Source organism: Dysidea avara, chromosome 15 (assembly GCF_963678975.1).
Source record: "Dysidea avara chromosome 15, odDysAvar1.4, whole genome shotgun sequence".
Lineage (NCBI taxonomy): Eukaryota > Metazoa > Porifera > Demospongiae > Dictyoceratida > Dysideidae > Dysidea > Dysidea avara.
The window spans coordinates 5725492-5748155 of NC_089286.1; the positions used below are offsets into that span (position 1 = coordinate 5725492).

Here is a 22664-nt window from a genome sequence, read left to right on the forward strand (position 1 = left end):
TATGATGTAATTAAATTTGTGGAAATAAATGTGTAAGAATTTATTACAATAGATTCACTCTTATACAAGTTTGCTGGGTAGCTACACCATTTAGGCACAAGCAGAAAAAATTCAGCGTAAAAGATTATTGTATGATGTTTTACAAAGAAAATACTGTTGTGACATAAATGTGGGAATATATATCAATACCTTGTACTGTTTGGTTTGTGTTGAAGAGAAAGGGAACCACTACCAATATAAGTACCATATGGATTTATTTTACACGTTGTCTGGTTACGAGACAGTACAAAATCACGCATTGTATGGCTTCAAATATCCATGAGCACCCTTAAAGCTGTTTCTATTCATCTAAAAATAAATATTATCATGAAGTAAAAAAATGTATGACAAAAACTATTGGAGGGATATACTATAAATATGAGCCAGTCACATGAAGAATCGCATAAGTCCACAGCACATTATGCTTGAATAGTGTATTTTGGATTAGTTATGTAACTACCCAAAAATTTTGTTGAAGCAATGATACTCGAATTTCTTGACATTTTAAACTAATCTTATTGAAATACACTGACTACTTACATGAAAAGGGATAAGTACACAGTAAATGATTGGACTTGTGCTGCTCTCCAAATGTCAGGCTCTATTAGATTATCAATTTATATCAAAAGACAAGGGTTACACAAAAGGCAAAGCCTGCAAACGTGCTTCCCTTACAGAGACATACATACAGGTACAAGTACAACAGGTACAAGTACAACAGGTACAAGTACAACAACAACAATCATAAATAAAAATAAATTCAACATGAACATGGCACAAAAGATCAATACAAGAACAAATAAATGAGGTCAGTTAGTTAAACAAAAAACGATGGAGTGCTAACCAGAAAGGGACTGATTTGGAATTTATTCATTTGTAAGGAGTATCCTTAAAATGACCATAATATGCTCACCGGTGTGCAGCATATGGTTTTGGGTTGAACATAATTAAGTTAATATGATATATAGGTGAACTGAAACACATTAATATGTATATGTAGTTGACATTCAGTGGAAACGGAACGCTTATGATTTAGCGTGCAACGCAAACGGAACGGGAACTTTTTAGCTAGTTTGTGCTGTGATGAGCTGTTGATTATAGTTCAGAAATTCTAGTACGAATTAAGAAATTGATTTTGTAATTTTATTGTTGATGCTCTCAGTAGTGTGGTTATAATGCTAGTTCCTCATCTTGTGATATTGATGGTACAGCTGGCCATGTTGTCTCCTACTGTTGCACTGCAATGTAGCTAATGAATGGTTTTAAGATGTTATCACTGACAGAGCAATGGGGATTCTTGTTACAGTATAACCTTTAAGTGAATAGAATGGTCTGGCACCTAGAAATCACATATAGATTATAGTCCTAAAAGCAAGTATGTCAAAATTAAATTGCTGCCGCAGTGCTGCATGCAGTTTATATATTAGTTTGCTGCTGTTTTTGCTCAGCTTGCTACATCCTTGCTGCTTGCTGCTGGTTCAGATTGCTTCTACTTGCTACTTCCTGCTGTTACCTGCTGCTGCTACTTGTCCTACTCACTGCTGCTGCTACTGGTGCTGCTGCTATACTGCACTTTTACAAGTGTTATGTAGCGTATATAAGCTTACCTAAAAGCATCTAATACTTTAAATTTTATAAAGCATAACTGAGTGATTGTTCAAGAGGAGTAGCATCTTACCATGGTAAGACCCCAAATGGACAGTTGTTTGGGACCCGTTATAATGTTGATGTAGACAAATAGGAAAAAATCCAGCATAGAGCAGCCAGGTGGGTCATCAGTGATTACAACAGAACTAGCTCTGTGACACAAATATTAAAACAACTATCTTGGCCTACCCTATGGAAACGACGAAAGATATCTAGACTGCAACTGCTCCACAAAGTTCTCCATCAAGACATATCCCTATCAATTCCCCCATATTATCAATCTGTAGAGAGACAAACAAGACACTATCATCCCTTGCATTTTATCCTGCCCACACCATCAACAACATCTTATCAGTCAACAATCATTTTAGTCAAGATCAATCAAAGAATGGAATGAACTGCCTGTATTTATTATTGAGATGACAAACTATGATGAGTTTACAACTAACTTGATATCACACCTTACAAACAATCAGCACCACACTACTAGTATATAATTGTACCTAATACAGTGATTCCCTTTTCTTCCTGGGCACACCAGCTGTGCTGACTGCCCAGTAATCATAAATAAGTAAATAAATAAAATACCTGGTTGTATACCATGCCTAGCTCCGCAGGGATGCCTCTGATAACAAGTTCTTCTGTGGCGCGCAGGGCTTAATATAATTGGCGTTTTGCCTGATTATGCGCCTAGTTGGAGAAGAGGTGAGGAGAGCAGCATCATGGCCGATATTGCACGGAGTTTGGCAATATCAGGCTCTTTTTCACACGGTGATGGTAAGAGAAACATATTGAGAGATGCGACAACCGAAGAAATCTCACAACGATTAGCTCTATCATCCACGCTGCGAAAACAAGCCCTAGAAGGTAGGTAATGTGCTAGTAGCTATAGCCATAGATTATATATTCCCTACTATGCTATAGCTACGTACCAACTATAAATTGACTATATAGTACACTATTATATTACTATTACAATGGTTTGGTGAATTACCATGAAGTAGCTATGTATACAAAGTAGCTATGCTATGAATCTATTTACGCGGTAGTTAAAAGGATTATTATAATAACAGCATGTGATTGTTTGTGCATGGCTTGCTACATGAAAAAATAATTTATTCTCTTTACATCAGTTTTATTTATTAAGACTTTACAGCACAAGTGCCGGAGGTCTGGTCCTATACAGCCTGGCTAAAGATGTATGTATGTTTGAAAAGTTGCAGAAAGAATAAAAAAAAATCCATGATGTAGTGCATATGCACAACTATAAATGTGTGTATACAGTTTTGCCTCTTGAATTACAGTTAAATACCTAATTGCTGTTGGTAGAGAGCATTTAGTGTAACACATATAAATACAATTGGTTCTGAAAATTCAATTGTAACAATTTAATTTTGTGCAGTGACAATAGCAGTGGTAAAGTGAAATGTGGCCTATGATCTTTGAATTCCTTTCATACTTAGCTACATCCAAAACACCTATCAGACTACAGGGAATACATGAATGCTGGATCAGTGTATTTTGGGGCCATTACCTGCACGTGCGAAGCGCCTATTTGCTTTACTGTTAATTAGGTTTAAGAATGGCCCCAAAATACATGAATCATGGGCTGGTCTCATATAACATGCAGAGCTAGTGATCATGCTGTGGCTTAAAATGTAAACCATATATGGGCACACAAAACATTATTATGTATACTTTCAGGTACTGTACATGTAGATATTTAGTTTTGCTTGTACCTGTATACACTGTATAGTTAATGCTGTGTCATTTTGCTACAGAAAGTGAATTACTTGAAGTGTTTACAGTTGAGGAGGCTGTTAATAAAATGGGATTTGGTGTGTTTCAGCTAATAGTAGCTTTACTGGCAGGCTTCGTCTGGGTAAGAGTATGTAAGGTTTTGTTAAACGATACACTGATGCACACTTATGTACTACCTTATATTTATGTAAGGAAAAGCATGGATGTTTCAAAGTGCATCAATACCAAACTATAGGGGAGCAAATACCAACAACACTTACAGATAAATAAGCTACCTAGAATATTATTTTGTGAAGCTTATACAGCCCAAGTTGCAGCAATTATATACACCTAAATAGATTTGCTTGTTTTAGAACCTATTTAGTACAGAAGTTGCTGCCATTGTGGATGTCACATTTGTAAACCTGCTTGTAAGTCATAGTGCAGTAGCCTGCTCCTGGCATGGGTACAAGATTCAAAATTTTAGGGGCTCCAATTGGCTGATGGTATACTATATCTAATGTAATAACAAGATTCTGACTCCCACATATTAACAGGGGACTTCTCACAGTTTCATAGCACTTATGACTGTTCTATTAGGGTTGTCAACATGCACGACTGTTCTGTTAGAGAATTTTCATCTGTGTTCAGGAATAAGATGATGTAGCTTACATTAAAATGTGTTCCATTCCATTTTGAATCCCAGATGTCCAAAGTCTTAATTCCTCAGTGCTTCATGTTTAGTGTGAAAAATCTGAAGCAGTTTTCTGAAACCCCTTGGGTGTGCCCCAGACTACCTGTCCCTTATTAGGATTTATGTGCACTGATTATTAGCACCTGAGTAGCCCAGTGTTGTGCTGGGCAGGTGTGATCATTTAATGGGAATGAAGGCTTTGCCTTTTGGGTATAACACATGTAGTATACAATGTCTGTAGTGCACACTACACCTCTTTAGTACATAATTAGATGATCTACCTGTTACACATGTCTACTGCATGGTATAATAGAGAAATGCATTATAATAATATGAAATGTACACAAAGTTCTTTAGAATACAGTTATGATGGAATATCATTTAAATTAGGTGGTTGAAGCCTTTGAAGTGATGATATTATCCATCTTATCAGCTGCTGTCAAATGTGACTGGGACTTGAGCTCTGTAGAAGAAGCCACCATCACCACGGTAACTATATTTTACAGGCATTAATGTAATTTCTAAGCTACATACATACATACCTGGAATTGTCAATTGTTGCTATTATAAACACAGGTGAAATTTTTTACACAGTGAAATTTTCAACTGCTTATCAATTTCAGGTTGTGTTTTTGGGGTTTCTCTTTGGTTCCCCAACATGGGGATTTGCAGCAGACAGGTTTGGCAGGAAGAAGGTGAGCTGCTACATCTGGTGGTAGCTATTGTAGGTGTGGTCCCATTAGGTGCTGGGTGTAGTATTGCTAACTGTGTTCACATTTGGAATGATCAGTGCTTTTGCTCCAAACTTTCCTTGTCTCTTGTTATTCCGAGGATTAGTAGGATTTGGAGCAGGAGGAATATTTTTAGCGTAAGTGTATGCATTTAAACTTAGAATTCTGCTGCATGTACCTTAGTACACAGGAGAAGTAGGTCACTGATAATCGCAGTAAGGTGTCTATAATATTTGTCCATACAAACTCCACACTGCTGTTATTACCTCATGAGCTTATGTCATTACATGTCATATAATGGTGTTGTTTCATCTATAGTCCTGCATACTGCCTGGAATTTCTCCCTGCCAAATCTAGAGCTGTAACATTTTGCTTGCTAGAGGTGCATATGTGTAGTTGTAATTGTGTGAGTATATTCACTTGTGTCTGTAGATTGCGTGGGCAGGAGGAGCCATCTTGGAGGCACTATTGGCATTGACTGTGATGACTAAGTTCCCCTCAGAACACCCGTGGAGATGGCTACTAGGATTTTCTGCCATACCGCTATTGTTCCCTCTGACAGTACTTGTAGTAAGGCCATGCACACATAAGCGTGTATCGCATATTGATCATGGAAGTTTGCACTTTTAAAAAATAATTTTTTACCAGACACCAGCCTCACAATACCTTTATGGCACCTTGGCAGTATTGGTTAGGTATAACCAAGCCCAAAAGTGCCTTCAGTATGACCCAACACCCTTCCAATAAGTTGCCATGAAATTTTAAATATTTTATTCGTAAAATTTTCTACCAAATGCCTAACAACATAATCTACTAGCATAGGAGGATCTGAGGGACCAAGGGGGGCTTTTCCTTCCTTGGCCCCCTCAGATCTTAGCCAAGAAGCTGGTAGTAGAATACACTGACTATTCTATTAGGGTATTTTGACCATTTTCATTTCTAGGTATCACGTGATCTTTTCTTAAGTCCAAGCAACAACTTTTCAAGTAGGTATGACTTTAACTAAAGGCCTAGATGGGTAAGCTTGCTTGTAGAGTGGTTACTTTATACTTCATGTAGAGTGGTAATTTTGTGAAAACATGTGGAAACGCTTGATGAATAAGGTATAGCACTAGTTCTCATCTTTGCCCAGTGTTTTTCAACTTGTAGGGTATGTAGCAAGGATAACACTTTTCGTCTGAGTGTTTTTCATGGCCAAATCCAAGTTGTGCATACTAATCATGTGAGTATTAATTAATCAATCCCACTTCAATTTATCGTCTTAACATCTATATAATCGTTGCCCAATTGTAGCCTGGTCTACATTCAGATATAGTCCGGGCAAAGTCGCCAACTGGGCAAATGTAGCCAGGGTGGCTCCTTTGATCTGAGATATGAAAAGTGATACATATTTATTATTATCCCTTATTGAAACTAAATTTTTTTCTTTGCACTTGTAATTACTTAACAATATTATGATCATTTAAGTGTACTGCTCCTGATTGTATGTTTCATTGGAGTATTCAAATGCTCTATTACATCTTTAAGGGACTTTGGTCCTCTTAGTTCCTCAAGGCTCCCTTGTGCTATCGGTAACTATTTGCTAAAGGATATATCTGATTACATTATAAACATAGGCTACACCAAGAAGTTGTTTGAATCATTTTCAGTATAAATACAATAAGTAATGCTGAAATATCCTTGGAATGGTAGACACCAGTTCCTTCCTAACGTATAGTTAATCCACACCTGCAGGTGCAGGTAAGACCCTTGTATTAGTATTCATGTGACCTCTGCCATTTAAAGGTCTAATTTGTTCTTACATTGAATCATTGATTCATCTAGTTCATGCCAGAGTCCCCAAGATACTTAATCTACAAAGGTGAAGAGGACAAAGCAAAGAAGGTGTTAACTCTCGTAGCTAAGATTAACTGTAGCCGATTGATACCTGGAAGACTTGTCACTCAGGAAGTGAAAGAGAATATATTAAAAGAGCAGAGTTACATCGCAGCAAGTAGTGCTCTAGTGGAGTCTTCATTCTATGAGGATAGGAGATCAACACAAAACGCTGTTTATGGAACAACATTGGCAGGAGACGAAGCATCTCCTCATGAAGACAAAGAATTTACTGATGACTATCCGATTATTGATAAGTCTGATAAATCACAGACATATTCTGTTAGTGACTGTAACAAATGCTCATGGTCCTATATGAAGAAGTTGATTGTCAACAAACTAGTAAGCTATTATCACTGGAAACTAATCCTGTTCAAGAATGGATGGTGGAGGACTACAATGTTGTTGTGGTACTTGTGGTAAGTGCTTCAGGGGCATATTTAGGGGGTTTCTGAACCGAACCCCCTCTGAAATTTTAACTTGTGGGTTTACAGCAGGAATACCATAGTTTAGCAGCACAAATAATTATGCAGAATAAATGGGAAAGGACATGGCAGTACAGCTACAGTTTCCTCAAAAGCGGATTGAGGGAATACAATGGTATATGCCTTTATAAATTGAGACACTCTAACAGAGCAATCAGGTGTATTTTAATAGAGCAAGCAAACTACCCTAATAGAACATTCATAACAGAATACAATTTTCAATGGGTAATAATTGTAAATGTGAAATTTAATGGCTAATATCTAATATATCTTAATAGCTACGTCTTAGAGTTTTTCAATTGGAGAATTTGTATTATGGGTTACTATAATACCTCACCAGCCATTGACATTTAGGAAAAGGGAGCCAAATAGCTACTTTATAATGATGAATCTAGTAAACATTGAAGCATTTTAACATTCAAAATCTGTCAGCAGCTGGGGGCTATTACCCCAGATCCCTACACATATACATCACTACCAAACATGGAAACTATTTTGGATAAATCCTGGATACACCCCTGTGTTTGAGAGCTGTAATATTTTCTGTGTTTTGAAGGTGAATATAGACCTGGGATAAATTCTGTTTGTGTCATCATAATATAATAGTATCGTAGTAAGGATCATGAAGATTTGTTTCTTGCCATAAAATAGCTATCACTCAAAAACCAGCCTTGATAGTATTGCTTACGCATAAAATCTAGCTCAAATATGCACTTCAGAGTGACCACAAATGCCCTCAAAAAGTTTCTATACAATTTACTGAATTTTATACTGTCTAACTGACCGATGATGCCTTCATGCAAGCAAACTATACTAAAGGCTTGGTTTCTTCATTGTTTACCATTGTTTAAGCCAGTATATTAAGGACGATACCTTAGTACCAAGTTCTGACCAACCAAAAGTGTCCAGGTTATTAAGGCGTCCTCATTTTGTCCACATTAACAGGTTCCACTGTACTGCAAGTCTGCAACCACTGGCATATTAAGGCTAAGAAATTTTGACCCAAATACAACCAACTTAGACAGGTTCCACTGTACATACATGTTAAAGAAAATATAATCTACACAAAGATTAAAAATTTAAGTGTCCATATTCTAGAGCAATTCATAAAAAGTGCAACATACAGGAAGTGAGAACAATCATTTAAGATGTGTCTTTATGTCTATCGCTGCAACTACAACGCATGTTTCTTGGACTTACCTCCATACTTTCTACTGTGGGGGTGTTGATTGTTAATGGCTTCTTGCTACTTTCATGTTTCATGTTTATAAATGGAAATCGTCCGTACTTTCTGTAGTGATTGCAGAAGCACTTCTCATATTGTTCTTTGTTAGTATCACTTTGTAACAGATAGAACATAGCTGAAAATGAAACTGAAATTACCACTCTGTATTTCAGTATTTGACAGTCGGAACACATGCGCAGATGCAGCTGGTTTTATAAATGTCCTGTGCATTCTTTCCTTTGATGTGATACATATGTAATAGATATCATTCAGCTTCAACAATATAACAGCTTACAATCAACTGAAGAAGAGAGAGCTGGTGACCAGCTCCAGCCTTTTTATCCAATCTCTAAGGTCAAGATTACACATAACAACAAATTAAGAGTTCTCATAACAATTCTAATTGTTCATATCTATTATTTACAGTTCTAATTATCCACATGTATTACATCTCCCAGCTCTTAGATCAGATGTCCCCATCTTTCTGTCTTGGTCTTAGGCGACTTTTCCAGGAGTTGGTTTCCTCATGTGGTAGCACAGTTGGTGATGCTCCCTCCTGTTGTTGGTCTTCAACATCATCATGAATTGAGCTGTCAGGGGTTGAGCCTTGGATTCCCTCAGCCAGGTTAGTAACACCTTCAATATTTCGTGAAATCGGCCTCTTATCACATTTATTCCCACTGCCAGTAGTTCTTGTTGGCCAAAACTTATCAGGTAATAATTCAGAGCAATATCTCACCCTGTCATAAGCTACTCTAAATGATTTTGCTTGTGGCTTATCCACCGGACGAACAACCACTCCAGTTTCATCCTGTGCTATTATTCGATAGGGCCCATGAAATGGCCTAGCAAACTTGTAAGACTTGCATGCTTTTGCAGCCGGCGTGTACACCATCACTCTATCACCAACTTTAAAATTAGGTGGCTTAGATCGCTGATCATGATATAATTTCTGATTTTTCTGGGTTTCTTAATATTGCTTCTCGCCAATTCCCATGCTTCATCCATCTTAATTGTTATTTCTCCCTTGTAAGTGTCCACATCCACTTCCTGCTTAGAGCCACCGTCCATATCCAATACTGTTGGCAATCTGGGATCCCGCCCATAGAGCAAGTAAAATGGAGACTCTCTCACTGACTCCTGGACACTTGCCCTATAGGCAAACAGAACAAATGGAAGGTGACTATCCCAATCTTTTCCACTCTGCTCCACCTTCTTAGCCAACATACTGGTTAATGTTCTGTTGAATCGTTCTGTCAATCCATTAGTCTGTGGATGATACACTGTTGTGTTTAATTTACTTACACCTAGTAACTTGCAAATTTCTGTCATCAGATATGACAGGAATGCAGGGCCCCTATCTGACAACAACTGGCATGGAACACCATGACGGCAAATTATCTCCTGTACAAACAGCTTTGCAATAGTGAGTGCTGTTTGATCCTTGGTTGCAAATACCTCTGGCCATTTTGTAAGATAGTCAGTAAACACAACAGCATAACGATTTCCAACATGTGAAGTAGTGAACTGGATCACATCAACTCCCACTCTATGAAATGGCCCCTCTACAGGTATCGGCGTCAATGGAGGGTTGACAGCCCTACCAGGGTAACGTGTAGCACAGACCAAACAACTCTGACACCATTTGGAAATGTCACTCCTCATTTTAGGCCACCAGTAGTGCTTTGACAATTCTCCATGTACCTTCGCATCTCTCAAATGAGCACCGAATGTTCCACTATGAGCCTCTTCAAACAATTTAATACGGTCACAATCTGGAGGGATAAGGCGCAAAGTTTTATCTGTCTCAATATAATACAGGACATCTTCCATCATGAGATATTGATACCTACTCAATAAAATTTCCCTTGCCTTCTTATCATCATCAGGTAACATTCCCCCTTCTTGATATTCAATGATTATCCTTAATTCTGGATCTTCTCTCTGCCTGCTTCCTATACTTTGTTTGCCACTGTCATGCGATACTGGTTGTACTGCAGCAGTGATAGACAATTCAGACTTTTTATCTAAACAGCTGTTCTCTTCTACCTCTTCCACTACCACAGCAGTCACTTTACTCTCCTCCTTCTTGTCAACATCGATATCACCCTGAACCACTGCCGCAGCCACCAGTAACTCCTCTGTACACTCATCAGGCAATGATGACTGATGCACTGGGAATCTTGACAAACTATCAGCACTAGTATTACTTTTACCCGAACGATAATGAATAATCAAATCTACCTCTTGTAAGGCCAAACCCCATCGTGCAAGTTTGCCTGAGGGATGAGGAGTATTCAATAAGGATTTAAGGGGTTCATGATCACTAAATACATGACAACGATGTCCATAAAGATAATGGCGGAAGTGTTTGACAGCCCACACAACTCCTAAGGCTTCCAACTCTGTAGCACTATATCTCTTCTCGTGTGACTGTAACGTTTGACTAGCATATGCTATAGGTCGCACTGTTACATCCTGTTGTCTTTGGGCCAATATAGCACCCAATCCAACTCCAGAAGCATCGGTCTCCAGGATGAACTCCTGGTCAAAATTAGGAAATTCCAACACTGGTGCTTGGGTTAAAAGCTGTTTCAAATTTTGGAAGGCATTTTCCTGGGCTTGACCCCAAGAAAATTCAATGTTCTTTCGTGTAAGTGCATAAAGAGGGTTTGCAACTGTAGAAAAATCAGGCACGAAAAATCAGGCACGAATCGACGATAGTAAGAAGCCTATCCAAGAAAAGAGCGTAAAGATGTTAAATCATGTGGCTGAGGAAAACACTGAACTGCTTCTACTTTCTTAATATCAGCTGAAATTCCTTCCTTAGATACAACATATCCAAGATACACAACTTCACTTCCAGCTAGACAGCATTTCTCTGGCTTCAGCTTCAAATTAGCATTTCGAAATCTTTCAAAAACTTCCCTCAAGTTATACAGATGTTCCGCAAAACTTTTCCCCACCACCAACACATCATCTAAATAAACCATACAACAATTCCTTGATAGTCCCACCAATACTGTCTCCATCAATCTTTGGAAAGTAGCCGGTCCATTACATAGTCCAAATGGCATTACACAAAATTCATAATGCCCTGAATATGTGCTAAAAGCAGTCTTCTCCTGGGACCCGGTATCCATTTGTACCTGCCAATATCCAGCAGCGAGATCCAAAGTTGAGAAAAACTGGGTCTGTGATAACATATCTAAGGTATCATCCACTCGCGGTAAGGGAAAAACATCTATCTTAGTCACAGCATTTAATCGTCTGTAGTCCACACAAAAACGGTAGCTGCCATCCTTTTTTTCAACCAAAACAACAGAGCTAGACCATGGACTACTTGAATGCTGAATCACTCCCTGTTTCATCATCTTCTGAACCAGTTCCTCCATCTTGCTGTGCAAAGCAAAAGGGATTCGTCTTAATGGCTGGCGTATAGGAGGGCTGTCTCCAGTGTCAATTGAGTGTAATCAAATCTGTGCATCCCAATTCCACTGGATCCAGTGTGAAAATATCTGAATACTCAGAAATCAACTCCCTTAGTGAACACAACTGGTTATTTGTCAAACCAGACGCGTTTATTTTCAGCAAATCAAACAATTCAGACAGTCGCTCCTGTTCTTTTTGTACTGAAACATGTCTACTGTGTTCATTCAAAGACTCAGTAATCACAGAACTAACCAAAGTAGTTGAACCATGATCGTCATCAGTACCCTCTGTCTCACAAACAGTCACACTACCAAGTAGACCCAGCTCTTGTCCTGGTTCTAAATATACTGGTTCACATCCATGGTTCTCCAAAACGAGGGTACACTTATTACCGTCAAGACAAACCAACGCTTCTGGGGCTGACAAAAAACTACCTTCCAATTCGACAATGTTAGGCTCAAACATAGTCACAAGTTGTCGATCAAAGCATATATCCTTTACTTCAGCCCTCACCAATTTTTGATGTCTTGCAGGTATCCTTGTTGTTTGAATCAAACAAACTGCTCCAGAGTTCAGTTCAGTCTTATTGTCCTCAACAGTTTGTAAAGGTACCTCAGCTAATATTTCAGACTCCAAGTTAATGGACTTGATCACATCACCACCCTCTGCATCTTGCTGAATTTCTTGAGGTACAACATCTACCTTACTGTCATTGTCTGACACAGACACATCATCATTCAACATATCATTATCATTCCCCGTCTGAAAAGCTTGAACAAAAAGGTATCCCAGTTTAGACAACAAATCTGTACCAATAAGTAGTTTGGCTGGTGCCCCCCTCTGTACCTGAATCAGAGCATTTGTTGAATATTCTAAACGACTCACTGTAACTTGAATCTGCCGCACTACCTGGAGTCTGTCCCCACTGTAATTCCGCAACACAACTGTGGTAGGTTCCAAACGAGTCTCCACTGCTGCTCTCCATTCTATAGATGTTTGGTTTGGACTTCGTTGTTCTGCCAATATCTGTAGGAGAGCTTCCAGTTAAATTATGGTTACCGGAGATCCAGTATCCAACAAAGCTTCGAGAGCGACTCCTTCGACTTCAACCAAACCAGTTAAGGTGGGACCCAACCGAATACCCTCTGTCACAGAATTTGAAGAAATGTTATGCATTGTCACAGTTACTTTGTTCAACTCACTACTGATGTTCTCCATCGACTTGCCTTCCGAAGTGTTGGATTCTCTAGAGGGAGTAATACTTGAGACAGTGTTGTTATCAGCATTTCCAGTATTGTTTCTACCTTCACTACCGGCCTTCCCAATACCATTGTTGGTCTTCCCAGGTGTCTCTGAATACTTACCCTTGACTTGGTAAGGGCACTGCCTGATCAAGTGAGAGGGTGATCCACAATTGTAACATTGTGGTCCCATGGTCCCACTGAAACTTTGCGGTCGCGGAACAAATGCAGGTTTCGGGTCTGGATGTACAGTCCGAGTCACTGGTGAGAGCGAAGATGCTGACTGAGCAAAATCCAAGTCACGCAACTTAGCCTCTTCAAATCTAGCCTTTGTAAGCAACTGGTCAAATTTACCCTCACATCCTACAATTTTTGACTTAATTTCTGGTAGAAGTCCAACCATAAATTGATTGACTAAAACTGTTTGGCCCAATGCCTCTGCTTCCCTTGTTCCTTGGTACACACTAGGATAAGCTCTGTGAAATAGAGTACGGAGCTCCTGAGCATAATGATCCACTGACTCAGAAGCATGTTGTCTTCTATCATGAAATAAACTGCTTTGTATTGCAGGCAATCTCACAGGTGTAAACCGCTTGCGTAGCTCAGCAACTAATAGGCAATAATTGGTACGTTGTTCCATAGTACAAGACTGAAAAAATGAATACGCCTGTCCATGCAGTCTAGTTATTAAATTCACAAGTTTGGCCTGAGAAGACCAACTGAGAGCGGAGGCCATCAACTCAAAATGCTCAAGCCAATCCTCAAATGTGTCCACCCCAAGTTCTCCATCATTCCCCTCTCCACTGAATTTAGAAAGGGGTGGTAATTGCTGAGCTAATAATACAGATGTAGCAGGATCAATATCCCTCACCGCTGCATTAGAGCTACTGATAACTGGTTGTGTAATACCAGGCAGTAATGGCAGTGAACAAACTGGACCAGTATATAACACTGGTGTTTCTGAACTCTGGGTGAAAGGATTACATGTCTGAAGAATGTCACTTACCATTCCACCAGATTGTACTGACTGCTGTTGTCCAGAATAGTCTGACACCTGCCATTGTGCTCTTGTTATTGACGGTGAAGAAGTACATACGGGTTGTTTAGTTGTACTCACATTTGTAGAGGACAGAGCACTGGTATTGTGAAACCCTTCCACTAACACATCCCTCTTTGATGTCTGCCATGGTCCTCTTCCTGCCTCTTTACTCTTCAATCGACACTGTAACTCTGCTAGCTGCTCCACCAGCCTACCTTCACAAGCCTCCCACTGTCTTCTCACCTTTGCTTCAGCTCTATAACACTCTAATTCCAATTTATCTTCTGTTAGAATAACTTAAATTTCCTTTCTAGCTCACCATTAAGTTTCTGTAATTTATTCAGTTCTTTCTCAAGTAGCTCACTCCTGGTCTTCCAATGACTCGTACTACTCAGTTGTTTTTCCATCTCTTGACATTTGTACTTCCATTGCTCCAGGTCATTGTTTTGTCTCTTTATCAACTCCTGTAGTTCAGCAGTGGCTTGGTGACCTGTGCTGGAATTAACAGGATTAGTCTGACCTTCTGGCAACTGTTGGAGTAACTCTTCATAAAGAGTTTTAAGCTGTTCATTCTCTACTATCTGTCTCTCACACTCATCTTTCCAGTGGTCTCTTTCCTTCTCTACTTCCTTCAAACTTTCTCTACTAGGATTATCAGTTAGTTTCAAGTTCCTAACCTCTAGTTCTTGTTTCTCCCTCTGTAGAATATCCAACTGTAACCTCAAAGCCTCAGTGGTTGTCATTATGGTTGCTCTTCTTCTCACATTCGGACAAGCCCCCAAATGTAATAGATATCATTCAGCTTCAACAATATAACAGCTTACAATCAACTGAAGAAGAGAGAGCTGGTGACCAGCTCCAGCCTTTTTGTCCAATCTCTAAGGTCAAGGTTACACATAACAACAACAAATTAAGAGTTCTCATAACAATTCTAATTGTTCATATCTATTATTTACAGTTCTAATTATCCACATGTATTACACATATGCACAAATTTACCAGTCATAAATCAAAAATTAAAATATGAAACGTTGTGAATTTTACAATTCAGGTAGGAATCATAAAGTAATGAACCAAGAAAGGTCGCCTATATCTGCAAACTCAAGTATGATCATGCTCCTGTGCCAACACCATTGGGTGGTCACCTTGCTTGGTAGGCACTAAAAGTGTTAAAGTGTGCTCTTGTTTATTGTACAGACTAGCTTATAAGAAAGAACTTAAATTAACTACATTAGGCTACATTTTGACTACTCCCATAACTAGTAACTCACCACTGCAATAATATTAAGGTGGATGAGTCTTTTGAGCTTCTAAACAGTGTTAAATATCCCTGAAGTCAAGGTACCTCACCAATAAGGATTAGCATTTTGCAAAAAGTTCATAATTAAGCTGCTACGTGATGTCATGCTCCCCCTTAATGGGTTGGGAATACGAGACTCGGAGGCAGATCTAGGATTTCAAAAGGGGGGTGCTAACATAATGGTTGGTTGGCTAAGAATAGTGACAACTGGTTAATACTAGCTAAAATATATTCTTGACATAAAGAACAGGAATGATGCAGCTACACATGATCAATACTTGCCATTACTTTTGTGTCTAAAATACCTTAATTTAGTGGTACATTAATTTTAGAGTTTGGTTTTTTGCTAATTGATTACATCAATTCATGAATTAATACAATTTATATGGTAAATCCATCAATATACAAGATTGCTAAATTTAGTGTATTACTTGGCTTAAGGTATAGCTAGTGTACTTTACAGTTTCATGGCTCAAACTATAACGTCCAAACAGTAACAATGAAGAGAGGGCTTGAGAGGGTAAGTATACACTCACCATGCTGTGTGTAGAGTACGAATATGTAGAATTTTCCAGCTAGGGGGTCTGGGGTGATGCTCCTTCTGGAAATTTTTGGAATATAGCTATCAATTAAGATTGAATCTGGAAGCTATTTTAAAAACCAAATACTCTATTGTACTGAAAGATTGTGGGGGTACAAGATGGATGAGTTCAGTTGTAAGCAACTTTAGAAAAACAGAACTACACTTTTAAATGCTATTGGATTATAAGGTAATACATAATAGTGGATTGTCAAAGACATACACAAGATTGGATCTTAAGGTCACTGTAGAGATTTAAAATACACACAAAATAACTTCAACTTTGTAGTAGCGGCGGAGGAAGTAGTTGATATGAGGGGGGGCTCCGCTGGGCTGACCCAGACTTATTTCTATAGTTTGGTAAGGTGAGACCAAAAAAAAAAAAAAGGGTCACAACCAACTGACAAGGGTTTTCCACCTCACCAGCTACCATTTCTAGCTGATAAACTACATATAAATCCTTACATAGCTCGCTACACACTGACTACTTTATTAGAGTGACTGCTCTATTAGAGTATCTCGATCTTTATCACGGTCTTCAAGAAAGATAATTTCGGTGTGATATCATTCTGAGGGGGGGCTAAGCCCCCCCTCAGCAGACCGAAGGGGGGCTTTAGCCCCCTAGCCCCCCCCACCCCTTTCCGCCGCCTATGCTTTGTAGTATATATATATAGCCCCAGACTGTTCTGTTACTATTTCAATTTGACTTTTTACAACTATATGGCCCCATCACCATAATATTAATTTTTTTACAACCAGAGTCCAAAGTCACTTACTTATACAACTAGTTTTTGGCCACAACTAACCCATGACAGTGTAAATACTGTGTTATCATTTGAGCTTATAAAGTTGAGCTTCAAGGGGTTTGGGAGTGCAAACCCTGTATGACATTAAATTTTATTATCTTCAATTGATGCTAGATTCAGATAAATGCAGCATGGAACTTTGGTACTGATAAAGCAAAAACAAACAGTTCTCAGATACTACAGCCTTGTTAACTGTATACATGCTAAGAAATTAACTGTTTTACTTAAGCATGTCAACCCAAGCATCAATGTAGCAACAACTGAAAATACCCACTGTAATATTAAGCTATTTGACAGTTGTCCTCAGAAAGTGATTAGTATATGGCAGGATGTTTGGAGCAATGGTGAGATAGTAGTGCATAGGTCAAGAAAACACACTGACAACCTCTTGGAAAAAAAACATTATGATGGATGTTCTATTAGAGTAGTTGACTGTTCTATTAGAGTATTTCGATTTTTAACAGTTGTTAGGTGAAGTCTCACACCAAAAGTATAATTTGAACCCCTCTTAGTAATTCTAAGTAAAAATTAGCCATTCTCCCTTCTCTTTCCATCTTTTCATTGCCCATGCATACGTATAAAATGCAATTGCATCTGTACTGCAACTTCTAGAAGCTTCCTAGCTTGCACATAGTAAATTTTTGGAGGGGGTGTTTCAGCATCCCAAGCACCCCCCTAAATCTGCCCTTAAGACTACAATTCAGCATTATTCATAGTTCCATTGATGTTGCTCATAGTAGAGTGTTCTACTGTAGGTAGTTGATCTTGCATTATCTGTTACAGGTTTGCAGGAAATGTCATGTACTATGGAGGTATCCTATTGACTACATCATTGTTCCAAAATGATGAGCACTGTGGTAAATAGACAAGTATAGTGTGGAGTGTAGTTGATATGTTATACCACGTAGCACAGATTATAGACACTATTCATATCAGTATTATATGGAATTTAATTTGATGGATAGGCAGAAGTTACCAAATTAAAACCCTGCTAATATATTTTTGTGATTCCAATGTTCAAAGGCTAATACTAGTGAATTGGCAATCTACTCACTAAATTAACTGCCTGCCAATATTAGTTACCACACACACATATGATATTCATTCATGATATTAACATTCTTGAAGGGCTGAAGAGTGGTGAAGGTAACACTACTGTGTGCAGGAGGTTGAGCAGTCAAGATTATGTTGATATTGTGTGGACCACTTGTGCTGAATTCCCAGGTAAGTAACTGGCTGATATGTTTGCCAGCTATATGTACCACCTGAATAAATAGCTGGCAATCGGTTTTTTGTGTGTTGCAATTTATAGCTTTTTATCATGGATCCATACCTGCTCAAAATTTCTCCAAATCATTAAGAGTTTCTGCTATACAATGTTCTTCATTTCTACTTCAGGTGCTGTGTGGGTTATTTTTTTGCTACTTGTCTTGGGGAGGAAGAAGTCAATGGCAGTCAACACATTTCTAGCTGCTTGCTGTTTAAATCTGCTCTTCATTTGTGCCAGCAAGTAAGCTAGCTTGTTATTTGTAATGACACCGTACACCTCAGTGGTGTGCATAAATTATAAATAAATGGTTTTATGTAGAACTGTTCTGACTGTTTTCTTGTTTGGAGTTCGTTGTTTTGGCACTGCTTATTTTCAGTCGATTGGTCTATATACTGCTGAGGTGAGTGTTGTGTTATTGTAGCTGTGTAATACATCATCACTATCAGGTGTACCCAACTGCCATAAGAGCATTTGGCGTGGCATTGTGTTCTTCTGCTGGTCGTATAGGAGGAATGATTGCTCCATATATTGCTCAGGTGAAAAATGTATAATAAGTCACCAAGTATAGGACAAGTATAGGACAATGCAGTACTAACTCGTTGTCCCAAAGATTGTAGTTCTAGAAACAATACCCTGGTATACTAATAGTATTTTTTTCTATCTGCAGAAGTTGCTTGGTGTTATATAAAGGAAAACCTATATTCATGATTATTACTATGTGATGTTTGAAATAACTTCCAGTATGGTTAGAAGCTATTACCCAGTAGGTGGGTTATATGACTGCAAGTTAAAGGCTTCGATTTAATCCTCATACCTTAATAATTATGGCCCCACCTGTAGTAACATCAGGAACATTGTTGGTGATGACATCAACCGCAATATCATCACTAAATGATCAACTGCTTTAGCCTAGTGATATGATTTAGCCACTGCACCATAAAGTTACCGCAGTACTTACAATAATTATAGTGTTACATGCCAATTGGATTAAAAACTGCATACACCCACTGGCCATGGGTTATAAAGGTCACGTCATATGAAGTAGTAGTCTCTCACAGTAGTGCATGTAGTTGTGGGATAGAGTACTTCATTGCTATGTTTTACGCCCCACAGACATTACTGGCGTACAACTCATATGCAGCCATTGGTACTCTAATTGGAATCTCAGTGTTATCATCACTGACAGCACTACTGTTACCCATAGAGACTAAAGGACGACCAATGAAGGTACACACTAAACAACACATAACTGCCATTATACTACTTGTGTGTGTTGTGTAGGATTCTGGAGGGTGAACTGTGTTGTGTGTGTACTACCTGGTCACCAGATAGTGTTTGTATAATAATAACAATAATTATTAATTTATTTACTAAGGCTTTACAGCACAAGTGCTGAAGGTCTGTAGGACACTTGGTCCTACATTTATTATATCTCTTTAATCGGTATCCTTATCACACTCAACCATGCATATATGTATTGATGTTGGCATGACTATTACCAAACTGACTGCTATACCTACTGCGGAGCATGCACTTAACAAGTGGTACCACATTAATTCTTCATCATTACCATACAACTAAAAAATAATTATTATAGGTTTGCTGCATAATATGACAATCAATTTATGAAGGTTCTAGGTCCAATTCTAAGTTCAATTTACGTGTAAATCCAAATTACTTTTAGTCACATTTTGCAGGTATGAATCATTTTTCAACTCATGATGATCTGCAATTAGTTGACCAGCTTTTGACAGCATGTATGACCATTTTTAGAAAACACAAAGCTATAGTCCTTACTTATTTGTATTTGATAAGAAATTAAATTGATATCCTTTACACTTACTCACCTAAATTGTTTGCGAACTAACGACATGTGAATAATTTCAACAAATATGCGAGTAAGTTTAGTTCATTTTTAATGCTGTATGTTTGCACAGTGTAGCTGATCTGAAATGTAACTAATCCCCTGGTTAGCAATGCAGTTGTGGTCAAGTGCTATATAGTTAAAATTTGCATGTAAGTACTATAGTTGCATGTACATGCTATAGGAATGAAATTCTTAAAAGGACACCATGCATGTAAACACTTGCCTATATCCATGCATATAGAAGTTGTAACGTGTATATTGTACACTATAGTTAGGGACCTGCATGCAAGAAGGCTAAAACCTGAGTAGCAGGGAGTCAGAAACATGTTACTAAAACTGATGAGAGGAAAAAATCCCAGACCAGGTGGTGGCTTGACCCACAGTCAGCTTGTAGTGTTGCTATAGGAAGCTGTATGGGATCCAGAATTTCATCTGCATCCAACCAGTACTTAGCAATATAGCTACTTGTGAAGTGTGCATATACTGAAGGAGTCAGTGGCAAAAAGGGACAAGTGCCATTTGAAATTTAGGTGACCACATGGTGGGTGTTAAACAGAAGTTTGGGACATAATTGAATTATTGTAATATTTGGTAAAAAATTATTTGAGACTACCATGAATTTTTAAATTTTGGTATTTAATTATTCATATGGCTAAAATAAGCCATTCCAATTTTTTAAAATTGAAAAATCTGAAGTGGCACATGTGACATGTCCCCCTTTTTCACTAACCCCTATAAGCTACACATGACAAGTAAACATACATATAATAACCCTGACAAGATAAAATCTAAAATTAATATCAATCAGGTTCCTTTTCTTTCTGTGTGATGTCAATACCAGTACCCTTAATTTTAGTCTTTGGTAGACTAACAGTTAACCCTAAGGACCTTGCTACTGACTGGTAAGTATTGTTAGCTACTTCTGCTGTCTCTTGAGTGCTGACAAGGGGAACCACATCATCAGCAAAATGGCTTTCAACTATATTGTCACTACTGGCTCCTCTGGTGTTTCTCCTAAACAATTGTTTGTCCGCACACTTGGATACCAACTTCTTCTATTTCCTACACTCTCTCCAGTCACCTTTCCACTGTATACAAGTTAGGTGCCATTGCACATCCCTGATGTAACCGGCCAGCAATTGCTTACATTAATCTCTTCCAACAGAGTCTGATTCTTACTTCCATGTCATCATGAAATGATCTAATGATATCCACTAGTACTTCTGGTGCACTTAACGTCCCCAAAACTACCCTTAAACCTTCTCGAGGCACTGAGTTGTAAGCCTTAAGTCTACAAAAATCAAAAAGTGCTTTGTATGATGTTCAATTGCTTTCTCCACAAGTTGCTTAACAGTGAATGTCATGTCAGTATATCCTCTTCCTCTTCTAAAACCACACTAGGATTCTGGTAACTATTCATCTGCTAATCTCCGTAACCTACTAACCCTTGCCACCACTTTTCCCACCACCTCTAACAAACCAACACCACGCCAATTATCACAGCTTGTTAGGTTATCCTTCTTGGGTATCGGAATGAGAAATGCATCAACCCACTTCTTTGGTACTTTCCTCTCATCCCAGGAACAATCCATTAACTCCTTCAACATCATTATAAAGTCCATATTATTGGTACCAACCTTCACCATTTCAGGGAGGATGTTATAGTTCCCAGGTGCCTTGCCATTTCTCACTAACTTCAGTGCAACAATCACTTCTTCTGTATTTGGTAGTTGGCCCTGCTCTTCCATAACTGGTCTCTGCCTGATAACCTCTAACTCACTCACATCACTGACTCCTCACGTTCAACACACCAGTAAAATTTCTTCTCCAACGCTCCTCTTGTTCCTTCATTGTTACGCATGGATTGCCACTTTCATCACAAACTGAAAACACTGAATCTACATGGAACACGTCCTCTCTGCATATCCCTTAGTCTAGCTTAACTTCTTGCTAGGTAAGATCATCTCTAATAGCATGCACTATAGCCAGCCACTTAACACGTGCATCATTTCTATCTTTCAATATGGCTAGATTGTAAAACATCTGCAGATTCCAAAAAAACAGTCAGGCTGCTTGCCTTTACAAGACCCTAATACCTCATCAACACTGAGACTCCACAAGAGTATGCAGGAAGCAATGCTAGTCATTTATCCTCCACTGAACCATCCACTGGCCATCTGTCACCTGCCTTGTCCATAACACATGTATGTCAAGTAACTCTTTGCATTGATCTCCAGCCTCTTCACAATTTATCAGTAACTTTGACACATCATGTCTAATTATATTGCTTGCTTCTTCAGCCAGGTTTTGGAATTTTCTATCCCAAAGTTGCATACAGAAAATGATGGTCAGTATTGCACTCTGCACCTCTCTTCACACTTACATCTAAACATCTAAACACATACTTTGACCCTTTTACTCCATAATAATGATAATCTATACCATAGGCGGTGGAGATGGGGAAGCCATGGTCCCCCCCCCCCCACTTTTATGGAACACTGTTTGCAAGAAAAGATCAAGATACTCTAATAGAACAGTCAGGATATGGATACTCTAATAGAGCAGTCACAATACTCAGAGAAGCAGTGTAGCTTTTTTTTTTTTGGTCTTCAACTTACAGCTGGCCTGACCCCTTCACTCTTTGGCCTGCTCTACTGCCCCTGATCTATACAGTGCCATTGTTTTGACTTGGG

General features: G+C 38.6%; 1 protein-coding gene and 1 long non-coding RNA gene across 6 annotated transcripts; one reads left to right on the top strand and one right to left on the bottom strand.

Annotated features, from left to right (window-relative positions):
* Positions 1 to 179: 179 nt before the first annotated feature.
* LOC136245361 (uncharacterized) lies at positions 180 to 2354 on the bottom strand. Of its 3 annotated transcripts, none has more exons than XR_010695811.1 (3): positions 2275 to 2354; positions 1876 to 2088; positions 180 to 348 (listed from the first exon to the last, which is right to left on the bottom strand). It is a non-coding gene; the product is annotated as an uncharacterized lncRNA (long non-coding RNA). The 3 variants fall into 3 exon arrangements; XR_010695810.1 differs by lacking the exon at positions 2275 to 2354 and adding an exon at positions 2136 to 2172; XR_010695812.1 differs by lacking the exons at positions 180 to 348; positions 2275 to 2354 and adding exons at positions 1506 to 1601; positions 2136 to 2172 and having other exon boundaries at positions 1647 to 2088.
* On the top strand, positions 2297 to 19611 carry LOC136245356 (synaptic vesicle 2-related protein-like). Of its 3 annotated transcripts, XM_066036835.1 has the most exons (16): positions 2361 to 2457; positions 2518 to 2553; positions 3468 to 3568; positions 4511 to 4609; positions 4744 to 4815; positions 4864 to 4988; positions 5170 to 5233; positions 5284 to 5421; positions 6676 to 7145; positions 17618 to 17691; positions 17963 to 18058; positions 18233 to 18344; positions 18423 to 18504; positions 18551 to 18640; positions 19218 to 19331; positions 19386 to 19611. In XM_066036835.1, the coding sequence occupies exons 1-16, from the start codon at positions 2409 to 2411 to the stop codon at positions 19398 to 19400; spliced, it is 1737 nt and encodes a 578-aa protein (XP_065892907.1). In that variant the 5' UTR covers positions 2361 to 2408; the 3' UTR covers positions 19401 to 19611. The 3 variants fall into 3 exon arrangements, with proteins under 3 accessions (XP_065892906.1, XP_065892907.1, XP_065892908.1); XM_066036834.1 differs by having other exon boundaries at positions 2297 to 2553; XM_066036836.1 differs by lacking the exons at positions 2361 to 2457; positions 2518 to 2553; positions 3468 to 3568 and adding an exon at positions 3598 to 3707 and having other exon boundaries at positions 4509 to 4609.
* Positions 19612 to 22664: the final 3053 nt, after the last annotated feature.

Coding starts and splice junctions, on each gene's coding strand:
- LOC136245356 (XM_066036834.1), top strand. CDS start 2,409: ATGGCCGATATTGCACGGAGTTTGGCAATATCAGGCTCTTTTTCACAC. Junction 3,569..4,510: donor TACTGGCAGGCTTCGTCTGG/GTAAGAGTATGT, acceptor CATTTAAATTAG/GTGGTTGAAGCCTTTGAAGT. Junction 18,641..19,217: donor TTGCTCCATATATTGCTCAG/GTGAAAAATGTA, acceptor TACGCCCCACAG/ACATTACTGGCGTACAACTC.